Source organism: Salmo trutta, chromosome 9 (genome assembly GCF_901001165.1).
Source record: "Salmo trutta chromosome 9, fSalTru1.1, whole genome shotgun sequence".
Lineage (NCBI taxonomy): Eukaryota > Metazoa > Chordata > Actinopteri > Salmoniformes > Salmonidae > Salmo > Salmo trutta.
In genome coordinates this window covers 35,521,140-35,532,274 of record NC_042965.1, presented here as the reverse complement: position 1 = coordinate 35,532,274, position 11,135 = coordinate 35,521,140, and the positions used below count along the sequence as shown (strand labels likewise).

At 40.1% G+C, this 11,135-nt stretch overlaps 2 protein-coding genes and 1 long non-coding RNA gene across 8 annotated transcripts in view; 2 read left to right on the top strand and 1 right to left on the bottom strand.

The window, feature by feature from the left end:
• Window positions 1-3,739, top strand: part of LOC115200469 (ATP-binding cassette sub-family A member 2) — a 147,978-nt gene extending 144,239 nt beyond the window's left edge. For 4 of the 5 annotated variants that reach the window (XM_029763568.1, XM_029763569.1, XM_029763567.1 and 1 more), the window contains one exon: window positions 723-3,739. In XM_029763568.1, the coding sequence (XP_029619428.1) occupies window positions 723-758 (36 nt within the window). In that variant the 3' untranslated portion in view covers window positions 759-3,739. The remainder of the gene's footprint in view (window positions 1-722) is intronic. The other variant, XR_003879523.1, reaches the window with a different exon arrangement.
• A 133-nt stretch (window positions 3,740-3,872) lies between these two features.
• LOC115200470 (protein PAXX) lies at window positions 3,873-5,964 on the bottom strand. 2 transcript variants are annotated; one of them, XM_029763570.1, is made up of 7 exons: window positions 5,791-5,964; window positions 5,386-5,446; window positions 5,255-5,304; window positions 4,919-5,103; window positions 4,693-4,743; window positions 4,500-4,593; window positions 3,873-4,326 (listed from the first exon to the last, which is right to left on the bottom strand). In XM_029763570.1, the coding sequence occupies exons 1-7, from the start codon at window positions 5,925-5,927 to the stop codon at window positions 4,278-4,280; spliced, it is 627 nt and encodes a 208-aa protein (XP_029619430.1). In that variant the 5' UTR covers window positions 5,928-5,964; the 3' UTR covers window positions 3,873-4,277. The 2 variants fall into 2 exon arrangements, with proteins under 2 accessions (XP_029619430.1, XP_029619431.1); XM_029763571.1 differs by having other exon boundaries at window positions 4,693-4,740.
• A 43-nt stretch (window positions 5,965-6,007) lies between these two features.
• Window positions 6,008-6,921, top strand: LOC115200474 (uncharacterized). The gene is made up of 2 exons (XR_003879526.1): window positions 6,008-6,065; window positions 6,391-6,921. It is a non-coding gene; the product is annotated as an uncharacterized LOC115200474 (long non-coding RNA).
• Window positions 6,922-11,135: the final 4,214 nt, after the last annotated feature.

The window sequence follows — 11,135 nt, the reverse complement described above, 5'->3', positions numbered from 1 at the left end:
GAAAATGCTTTTATCGAGGTAATTTCCTTAATGTGTCATCAGGGTTCAGCATTTGGGAGAAGTTGGAGCTCAGGGATGATTGAAGAGTTTCCCGTTAGGAATTGGTCCCGTGTGGCTCAGTTGGTAGAGCATGGCACTTGCAACGACAGGGTTGTGGGTTTGATTCCCACGGGGGACCAGTACGAACAAATATGAAAATATATGCATTCACTGCTGTAAGTCGCTCTGGATAAGTGTGTCTACTAAAATGTACATGTAATTACCAGTTGAAGGGCCGTTCAAATAGATTTTTCCTAGTCGAATTTACGACATGATATGAACGCAGCATAAGACAGAGAAAGTGGGATGGGATGTTGTCTACATAGACACACTTTGCATATCACACTTATCAACTTAATAAGTATGAAGTAAGTACTTAACTTAAAGTGATGTTGCAGAACTTTTGTATTATTTCAGCCTGTAGTTTTAAAAGTGGTGTTCATGAGACAAAATGGTTCCCTGTTTTTTGTGTACAACGTCATCAAATTGTGTACCAATTGTGTACCATCCATTTCGTATAATATGTTGCGTCCTGCAGAAAACAACTTTATTTTATTTTATTTTTTCAGATGTATTTGTATAACCGTATTCGTACAATATGTTACGAATTTGTTCTTTAGACCCTGGACTGCATTTAACTGTATTTGATCCCTTACTAACCACTTGTTGTTTCTCCATGGCAGGTGCAGCTCTCCTTTAACACAGATACACTCTGTTGAACTGTGGAAGCTCAGAGAGCCTGGACAGATTGCGTGGGAGGAGGAACCTCAGAGAGGGGGTGTGATTGGACAGATAAAGTGTAAGGAGGAAAGTCATAGGGGGCATGTCTATAGACAAATATGGGATGAGGAAATAACATGAACTAGTCAGACAGAGGAAGAGAATGTACCTGTTCATTTTTGGATTGGATGACAACCGTCTCCATCTACCCAGGGGAAAGTAAGATAAGTGTTATTTTTATCCTCTAACACCTAACAGTGACAGAGACTGAGGCATGGGACTCAGAGAATGAGATGCAGTGGGACAGAGAAGAGAATGACAGAGAAGTGAAGTGAGCCTCTCAAAGCTGTCACAGAGTCATCGGCCATGGTTAAAGCCTGAAGTGTCCAAGAGACAAGGCCCCTGTCATCATGGGAAACATACTGCTACAGTGAGAAAGCTTGTATTTTAATGGAGATATGTTGTTATAGGAATGTCTATATGTACTTATTTTTGAGAATGTATTGAAAAATGGGAACACTGAAAATCAATGTGGTTTGTCTAGTAAGGACTAAAATCACAAGGCTTGATTTGGTATTCATGTTGCCTTCGCTAGTAGGTTGGCTTCATTCAATGCTGATGATGTCAGAAAATAACATATCATTGCTTCTGATATGACCACCTTACTGAGTTTAATCTTTCATCAGTTGTTTGACGCAGTGAATTAGTGGTTCATCATTGGTCAAATGTGTTCTGTCCCTGCCAAAGTACAAGGTCATATCCTTAATGACACCCTATTCCCTATATAGTGCACTACTTTTGACCAGGACCCCATAAGGTTCTGTTCAAAAGTAGTGCATTATGTACTGAAGGGAATAGGGTGCTATGGGTCCTGGTACAAAGTAGGGCACTATATAGGATGTAGGGTACCATTTGGGACACATCCCCAGTGTTCCTATTCAACCAGAGATGATGCCCCCCCTTTAAAAAAAGAATGGACCTGCCTTGAGAGCATGCTGTGATGAAACCAGTCAAACCAGTGTTGTGTCATACATAAACAGTATATACAAAGATGTATTTTAGATATTGAAATGTATATGGGACAGATGTGGGATCTGTGATTGATTTGGCAATAATGGTTTATAGAGGGAAGTAAATGACCTTTGGAAAAAGCGCCAAGTTTTGACATGAGTCCTGAATCGTTGGCCTTGTATTTGAAATCACTTTATTAGACGAATTGAGTCACAGAGGAGCGCTCCACTACATGTCCTGTTTTAAGAGAATGCCTCTACTTGTTGATACTGAAGGTGCCTCCTTAATCTCAAGCCTCTTCATTTGGACAGTGGACACTATATTTTTGTCTCGTCATGACAAATAGAGCACTTTCTACTGAATGCTTTATTTTGTGCTTCTACAAATCATAATGATTTGGATTCTTTCAAGAAGCTCACATTTTGGACACTGTAACATTTTGGACACTGTAATAATGTAGTTAACAGTGAAGGTTATCCTCAAGATCATTGAAGTTATTGAAAACCGTGAAAATAACTTAATAATAACTCTCTCATGTAATAATTAAGGTCACGTGCAAGATGTACAATAACAAGCATACACTACTGCACTACTATCACTGTGAGACAAAGAAGTTGAACTTTCAGATCATTGTTTAGTTTGAACTTAAATGGATTGTATGATTTTCAAGATGCTTTAAAGGCAGTTGGCTTACTGTATGTATCTTTTGGAAGTTGGAGCACATTTAAAGATCACCCGCACCACACCATTAATAAAGGGAAAGGTTTATGTTATTGAATAGTATGTTGGCATGTGATTTGAACTGGATATTTTCATGGAGTGTTTGTGTTGTGAAGAGCCAGTTGTAATATATCGTTATTCTTCTCAGAGGACACTTCATTTATTTCATGGACTAATTCAACGTAATTTAACATATGTTTTGGTGATTTCTTAATGTGGGACCTACTTGGACTTATTTGCTCATTTTCCTTGACTGGTGGGGTTATCCTTTTACTATTAAGTAGAGGAAACAGACTGTTGTAATTAGTTTTCATCAGAATGTAAAGTAGGTTAAATGTTTTACTGAAGTCCAGGAAATATGAGAACAAGAAACAATGCCTGTTTTTGAGATGTGTTAAGTAATGCTATCTGTATATGTTTATGTATATGTTATGTATCTGAAAAGCAGTAAGGAAAGATGTATTGAACTTGAAACAAACTTGTGTCCTTTAACTCAGACTGAATGATGACCGTGATGCTCTACTTTAACTAGAGTTCTGTGACCTCAAAAGGAACATCAATGTGATTTAGGCCCATTTTGGATAATTGGATCTATTAAACTTCTGTTGCCACCCAATGCATCTCTGAATACTTGTAAGATCAAAGTATTTGAAGTTTTCCCTGAGCAAAGCTTGACTTTTTTTTAAAAAGAGCAACATTTAGGATACTTGCACTTTCTCTTCAGCGCAGAATTCCCTACATAAATGTATCTGGGGTAAAACTATTTAACACTGAAGTTTTTTTGACACCAGCAAATATGAGAGTTAGGTGCAATTCTACATGGTTTCAAGTACTGTATACTATGGGATGGAAATAATTATTCAATCTAGTGAATACTCAGCTTTGCTCTAAAGCTGAATGCTTTGGAGTTTATCCAGGCAGTGTATTGTATGTGTGCATATGAATATAAATATATATTTATATGTTATGAAAATATGTCAGTTGACATTATTCTGTTGTAAACATCTGTTCATGTTGTTCTCGTGTTATTTTTTGGACTTAAAGTAACATCTGGTCTTGTTCCTGATTCTAATGGTGTTTCTGTACTCTGTGCTTCACGTTTGGTGATCTGGATTTTTAAACAGTCCTTTCTATCGTTTTGTTCATAAATTCAATTACGGTATACTTGCTACCTTGAAAACATTAGGTATTTGGACCAAATAATTTACCGTATATGCACTTTGCTTACAATAAAGTCATGAGAATACTAGTGTGATATATGAATTTCATTTGAAGAGTTTTGACTGACATTATTCAACAGTTCCCCCCGCACCATTACAATAATAATAGTTAGAGGCTCTTCGTCTAGATATCTAAAACTGCACAAGGAGATCGTTTTTTTTTTTTTTTTTAATTAATGTTTATTACAGGAGTCAAGATTAAAATACATTTAAAAACCATGTTTCAAGTTTTCACACAGTGATTGAGGTAATGATCATCATGGTTGTTTTCCAAATGTTCACCCTATTCCATAATTAGTGCACTACTTTTGACCTGGGCCCATATGGTCAGAAGTAGAGCACTATATAGAGAATAGTGTCATTTGGGACACACATTATGAGTCCTTAAAAAGCAGATTATGTCATCATGTAGACAGCATAAAATAGGTAGATTTTAAAATGACATTGCAGCTGTATGGTGTAGTGTCGGTGGAATAAAATAACATTCATGCACTAAATTGTTATATGCAGCAGAAATGTGATAGTGATGATGGAAGGCAACTGTGGTCATTTCTCTTTAGCAAATTATCATTGATCATCTTCATCATCAAATGCCACCCCAGTTGCTGGACGCTTTCTGGAAAAAGGACAGAAAAACAACAGTTAATTTGTCTCTTTGCAAATGGACCCACAGATGCATGGGAGAATGTAACAACTAATATATTCCCTATGTAGTGCACTACTTTTGACCAGGGCCCATGCAATATGAAGGGCCATGGGTACCCTTTAGGGGTCAGACAAGTACAGCACCTTCTTGTTCCTGGGTTGATAAGAGAATCTCCTGGAAGACGCTTCTTGACTGCCAGAGTTTGGCCACTCTGCGGCTGTCTCCGTGGCTCAAAATCTGAAAGAGCAAGATTACCATTTACTTACACCTTTATAGCTATGAGGACGAGCTATGGTCTTATTGTGATGTAACAAGACAAAATAAAACACAGCACACCTGCATTGCGTTTGTGTGGACTCTTTCCAGGACTGAATGGGGCTGGGTCTGCTAGACAGAAACAACACAGCAGAGAACGCTGAGTAAGGAGTGCTGGTGTTGGATCAAAGCGTACACATGCAACCTTTACCAGCAACTATCAAGTTCTTGAACTTCCCTAGATCACAGTCAGTATGATAAGAAGAGAACTCTGTATGCTGAATGAGGGCTCCGTCCCAAACCTTACTTGTATGGTCTAAACGAGTCAGACTGTCTGCCATTCTAAACAGCAGCTCTCTCAGTTTCTCTTTGGCCTCGGGCTGTTTCAGTCTGGACAGAGTCACACTCAGGTCCCCTGGACTGGTGCCTACACAGAGCACTGCGCAGCTGTTCTGCATTGATACAGACACACTCCCACTGCCACATGCAGACCTGGGAGAAGGTACGGGAGGAATACAAGTAAATGTTTAAGTATTATAAAGACATGGAATGTATAAATGTGTCCAAAAACGTCAATGATCTTGTAAGGATCTCAAGGAGTACATGAGGTCCTTGGATTAAAATAAAATGGGGAAAAACATACCTAATTTTCAAGATATAATCCTCTGTTGACTTCAAGGCAAACTTCTCTCTCTGAAAATAATAGTGAGTGTCATTCTGTTATCAAATAATGAAAGGAAATTCTACTTGGTTTGGTTAAGTAAGTATACTTACAAACTGGTTCAATGTCTCATCAGTGAAATCTGTGCTCCACACATCACAGGCATTTGTCAAACTGGGACAGGAAAACAAGCAAATTATGTTAGCCGTCATGTCACAACAACAACATCTCTAGCTATCATGTATATTTATTTATCTTACAGGTGGCAATCTTCTATCTAACAATCTTCCGTTGGCACCACTAGTGGCCGCTTGTATACTTGTTGTTAGCCACTAACTAAAACACATCAGCACGACCTACTCACCCAAGTCGATGAGATATGTAAAAGTAATGTTAGTTTGCTAGCTACATGCCAATAACTAGCTAGCAATTTAGGACAGTTCTATGTTAACTAGCTAGTTATCGTTGTTAGAAAAGCATGGTTAGATATACGGAAATGACTAGCTATTAACACCCACCCAACACTGAACATCTCCGAATCTTTATGCGTGTAGCAAATGAATTTACACTGGTCATTTTTATCTACCACGGTGCAGTAAGACATTTGGGTCAACGGTCGATTTCCATCCATGTTTTGCGTTGGTGTAGGCAGCATGATATGATGTCCAGGAAACCTCCACTGTGCGGGAGTGGTTGTTAGTCCACGTCTCTGTAACGCCGCTGCATGTGGAGCCAGTCAGTGAAGTAGGAGTATCAATCAGGAAGTGTTTGGAGGCGAGCAGCTGCTTCACGTGTATGTTACTTCTTATCTTGTTCTTTTTCAGAATATATGTTGATCTGTAAACAAAGATACCGTATTGTAGTTAGAACTGTGTAGCTAGCTACATGTTCGCCTAGACTCTAGCCTAGGAAGGTAATTATGATAATATTGATTGTTTTGCTAAATATCTGCGCTAGCTTGCCGTTGCATGTCTCAACCAGCAGGTAAATTGCTAGCTAGTAAGATAACTATTATTTAATCCAATCCTATGTTACCCATGTTCATGTTATTGATGGTGGCTTTGATATTTTGCCTTTGTATAATAAATGTTGACACTGTATATTTCCATATTTGTCAGGTGCAGTGGTCCAGTAATATGCATAAGATCTTGCTATGGCTTGGAAGTCAAGGACCCGCAGTCTTCAGGTGTTCGACACAGAGTTGAGTGGTACTCCATTCCACAACATACTGGCATGTGGAACATATCTACAGAAGGGACCAGATGGGGTAAAACCGTAGATAGGCTGGACAATAGAACGAGTCAAAATTCACCCAAGGCTGAAAACGGCAAAATAACGTTGGCTGAGCTGAAACACAAGCGTGAGCCCTTAGCACATGAATGGAACCGACTGGAGTGACGCTAAGATTTGTATTTCGCCTAAATGGCATACATTTTTTTTATCCATTTTTTATTTTACCACTACAATCTGTTCTTCGGACGAAACTGAAAAAAAAAACAACTCGTGTAGAAAGTAAACATCCTCACCTCGATGTTGTCAACTGTGCTTATGTCCGCGTAATGAGAACTTCTGACTATTTCTGGTCTATGACGACCGAGCTCACTGCACAGACTTACATAAATACAAAGAGGAGACTCTCCTGATTAAAATGGTGTCCGACTTGAATAAAATCCAAATATACACATTGCGAAACAGACATAGCTATATTTCCCCTATAGGAAACAATGGGATGACCTCAGAGTTCCATGAGTAATTTGTTGTTGTTTACATTTTAACTAGCAGCAACGTGGGCAGGTCTTATTCCCAACAACAGGGAAGCAGGCACTGTGACGTAGACAATTGTCTGGGAATAGAACGTTCAGAAGGTGAGTTTGTGCCAAGGTGCTCAATAGAACTAATAGGAGCTGGCAGGGGGAAAAATGCCCTAAAATAAGGCCTGTTTTTTTTCGTGATTACTTCAAAACTACGACAAGCAAATGGGAAATATGAACTAGTTTTATCAGAAAAAAGCATTATTAAAAATGATGTACGGTCCAGCTTACCGTACACCAGGGCTCTCCAACCCTGTTCCTGGAGAGCTGTAGGTTTGCACTCTAACCACAGTTGTAACTAACCTGATTCATCTTACCATCCAGCTAATTATTATAATCAATTGCGCTAGGGGGGTATTCCAGAAAGATAGTTTAACAAATTCAGGATTCACTGAACATATCTGGCTTTCCTTAACCAGATGAGGGAGTCTAGGATTTCTTGGTTCCAGATTGGCTGCTTCTCGTTTAAGTAATTAGGCTAACCAATGCGCAGATTGGTTGATCTGACAACTGGCGCATGTAGGCAACGTTCAAAAAGGTCCTCGTGTCAATGACAGAAAACATTTAAGATATTGAGTCAAAAGACAATAGTCCACAACATGAAATAATTGTAACAATGAATATGTTAACATATTTACCTCCAAAAAAGTAATACAGCAGCAAAAGCCAGAGAGGCAGCCTGGCAGAAAATTGCCAACAGAATAAATGTTCAAGTGAAGTGAATTTATAGACTGCTTTTCATGACAACACGGGCAACAATGTGTTCTATGTTTAGTTTTAACACCAATGACCTTCGGAAAATCTATGGGATGAATTAGGCTATTTATAAAAAAAATTATCATGTTGCCTAGTCTTATTAATGAATGAATTAATTAGTAAAACATTGCTGGCAGTCAACTCACCACAACCTATTGTACCTGCAATTCTGTAAACATCCTCCTTGATTATATGACAGGTTGAGGGCCAGGGAATGCAACACCCAAAGAAGGGCACTGCGTTCATCCACCTCTGGCCTGCTCGCCTCCCTAACTCTGCGGAAGCACAGTCCCCGCTCAGCCCAGTCAAAACTGTTCGCTGCTCTGGCACCCCAATGGTGGAACAAGCTCCCTCACGACGCCAGGACAGCGGAGTCAATTACCACCTTCCGGAGACACCTGAAACCCCACCTCTTTAAGGAATACCTGGGATAGGATAAAGTAATCCTTCTACCCCCCCCCCACCCCCTAAAAAGTTATAGATGTACTATTGTAAAGTGGTTGTTCCACTGGATATCATAAGGTGAATGCACCAATTTGTAAGTCGCTCTGGATAAGAGCGTCTGCTAAATGACGTAAATGTAAACAAAGGCATAGAAAAATTGTATTCAATGCGAAGCATACTTTTCTTTTGGCTCTACAAACAGTTGCCTTTCCAAATCGTTCAGCGTTGGCAACATTGTACAGGAAACTAGTAATACACAGAGTTTGTAGGCCTATAGGAGTCAAATCAAGCTTTATTTATACAGCACATTTCAGAAATGGAATGCAACAAAATGTGCTTGACAGGAGAAAACAAATAAAAAACAATGAAAATAAAAGCTGAAATATTTACTACACAACAAACATAAGATAAAAATACAAAAGAATTACAAACTGAATGACTAAAAAGCACCCTAAGGAAAAGCAAAGCTAAAAATGTATTTTAATATCTCCTTTAAATATGTCCACAGTTTTGGAAGAAGAAGCAAAACCGCGTTGGGTTACATTGGCTATGTAGGGGTTGAGTAAGTTGGACATTTTACATGTGCTGAAAAACTATAACGTTCCAAAATAATATTTTCTGAATGACCTAAAGGATCTATTCAAGGTCAAATAATTCCTTCCATTTATAATGCACGGCCAACAATGCAGGCTCTGATGTCAATTGGATTTTCCGCATAGAGACGTGACGGACAAGAATCTTATTGGAGGAGAAGCCTTGTCTTATTCACCAGGACAGGCTAAGATCAAGTGAACCTAGTTGGTAACAGGTTTGCTTCAGAGCATTCATTGCTATGGTTGTTAATCAGACTATACGTCGAGCTCTCTGGAACTGGAGTGTGCTAAAATGTTGATTTGACAGATCTCGCTAACTCATTAATCCGTCTTCCTGGAATACCCCTCAGGAACAGGGTTGGAGAGCCCTGCTGTAGACACTAATACTAGACAGACAATCAAAAACTGAGATTCGACTGTATACACTATGATGTATGTCACTGACTGTAAATCAGAAAGTTGTTACTTATCATACCTGTTGAGACACTAGCCTGGTCTGTGTGTAAGGTGGTATGGCCGTGAGCTAGGTTCCTGTACACTGACACTTCTCTATATGTGCAATCATCAGGGATCAGAGGATTGGCCGACTGTACCTCCTCCAGTTTAGTCAACAGGGACCTATGTGTCCACCCTTCAATGAGCTGCAGTGTTTTGACACGATCTATATTAGGTCTATGATTGTATGATGCAAACAGCTACAAATACCTTTGTTTATTCTTCTGCTTGTTTGGCTTCTTCTTAATATCCGCTCCCATGTCCGTTATGTTAGTTTGTTTGGGCTAGGGTTGAATATCCGCTCCCATGTTAGTTTGTTTGGGCTAGGGTTGAATATCCGCTCCCATGTTAGTTTGTTTGGGCTAGGGTTGAATATCCACTCCCATGTTAGTTTGTTTGGGCTAGGGTTGAATATCCGCTCCCATGTCCATTGTTAGTTTGTTTGGGCTAGAGTTGAATATCCGCTCCCATGCCCATTATGTTAGTTTGTTTGGGCTAGGGTTGAATATCCGCTCCCATGCCCATTATGTTAGTTTGTTTGGGCTAGGGTTGAATATCCGCTCCCATGCCCATTATGTTAGTTTGTTTGGGCTAGGGTTGAATATCCGCTCCCATGTCCATTATGTTAGTTTGTTTGGGCTAGGGTTGAATATCCGCTCCCATGTTAGTTTGTTTGGGCTAGAGTTGAATATCCGCTCCCATGTCTGTTATGTTAGTTTGTTTGGGCTAGGGTTGAATATCCGCTCCCATGTTAGTTTGTTTGGGCTAGGGTTGAATATCCGCTCCCATGTTAGTTTGTTTGGGCTAGGGTTGAATATCCGCTCCCATGTTAGTTTGTTTGGGCTAGGGTTGAATATCCACTCCCATGTTAGTTTGTTTGGGCTAGAGTTGAATATCCGCTCCCATGCCCATTATGTTAGTTTGTTTGGGCTAGGGTTGAATATCCGCTCCCATGCCCATTATGTTAGTTTGTTTGGGCTAGGGTTGAATATCCGCTCCCATGCCCATTATGTTAGTTTGATTGGGCTAGGGTTGAATATCCGCTCCCATGTCTGTTATGTTAGTTTGTTTGGGCTAGGGTTGAATATCCGCTCCCATGTCTGTTATGCTAGTTTGTTTGGGCTAGGGTTGAATATCCGCTCCCATGTCCATTATGTTAGTTTGTTTGGACTAGGGTTGAAAACCTTTCCAAAACTCCCTGGTTTTCCAGATATCCCAGTTGAAACATTACTTGATTCAGGAGGGAATGAGCACAAAATCCGTAATCCTCCAAACAGGATATGTGAAAAATTATTACATTCCCCTGCTGTCAGGGTTAGGGTTACCAATCCTATTGTGTGTGTCTGTCTGTCTTTGTTTCTGCACCTAAATGTTTGCCCCTGTGTGATGGTGTGTACACTTTGACTTCACTAGATGGCCAGGGTTATCACCAGATGGCCAGGGTTATCACCAGATGGCCAGGGTTATCACCAGATGGCCGTGGTTATCACCAGATGACCAGGGTTATCACCAGATGGCCGTGGTTATCACCAGATGGCCGTGGTTATCACCAGATGGCCGTGGTTATCACCAGATGGCCGTGGTTATCACCAGATGGCCAGGGTTATCACCAGATGGCCAGGGTTATCACCAGATGGCCAGGGTTATCACCAGATGGCCGTGGTTATCACCAGATGGCCGTGGTTATCACCAGATGGCCGTGGTTATCACCAGATGGCCGTGGTTATCACCAGATGGCCGTGGTTATCACCAGATGGCCAGGGT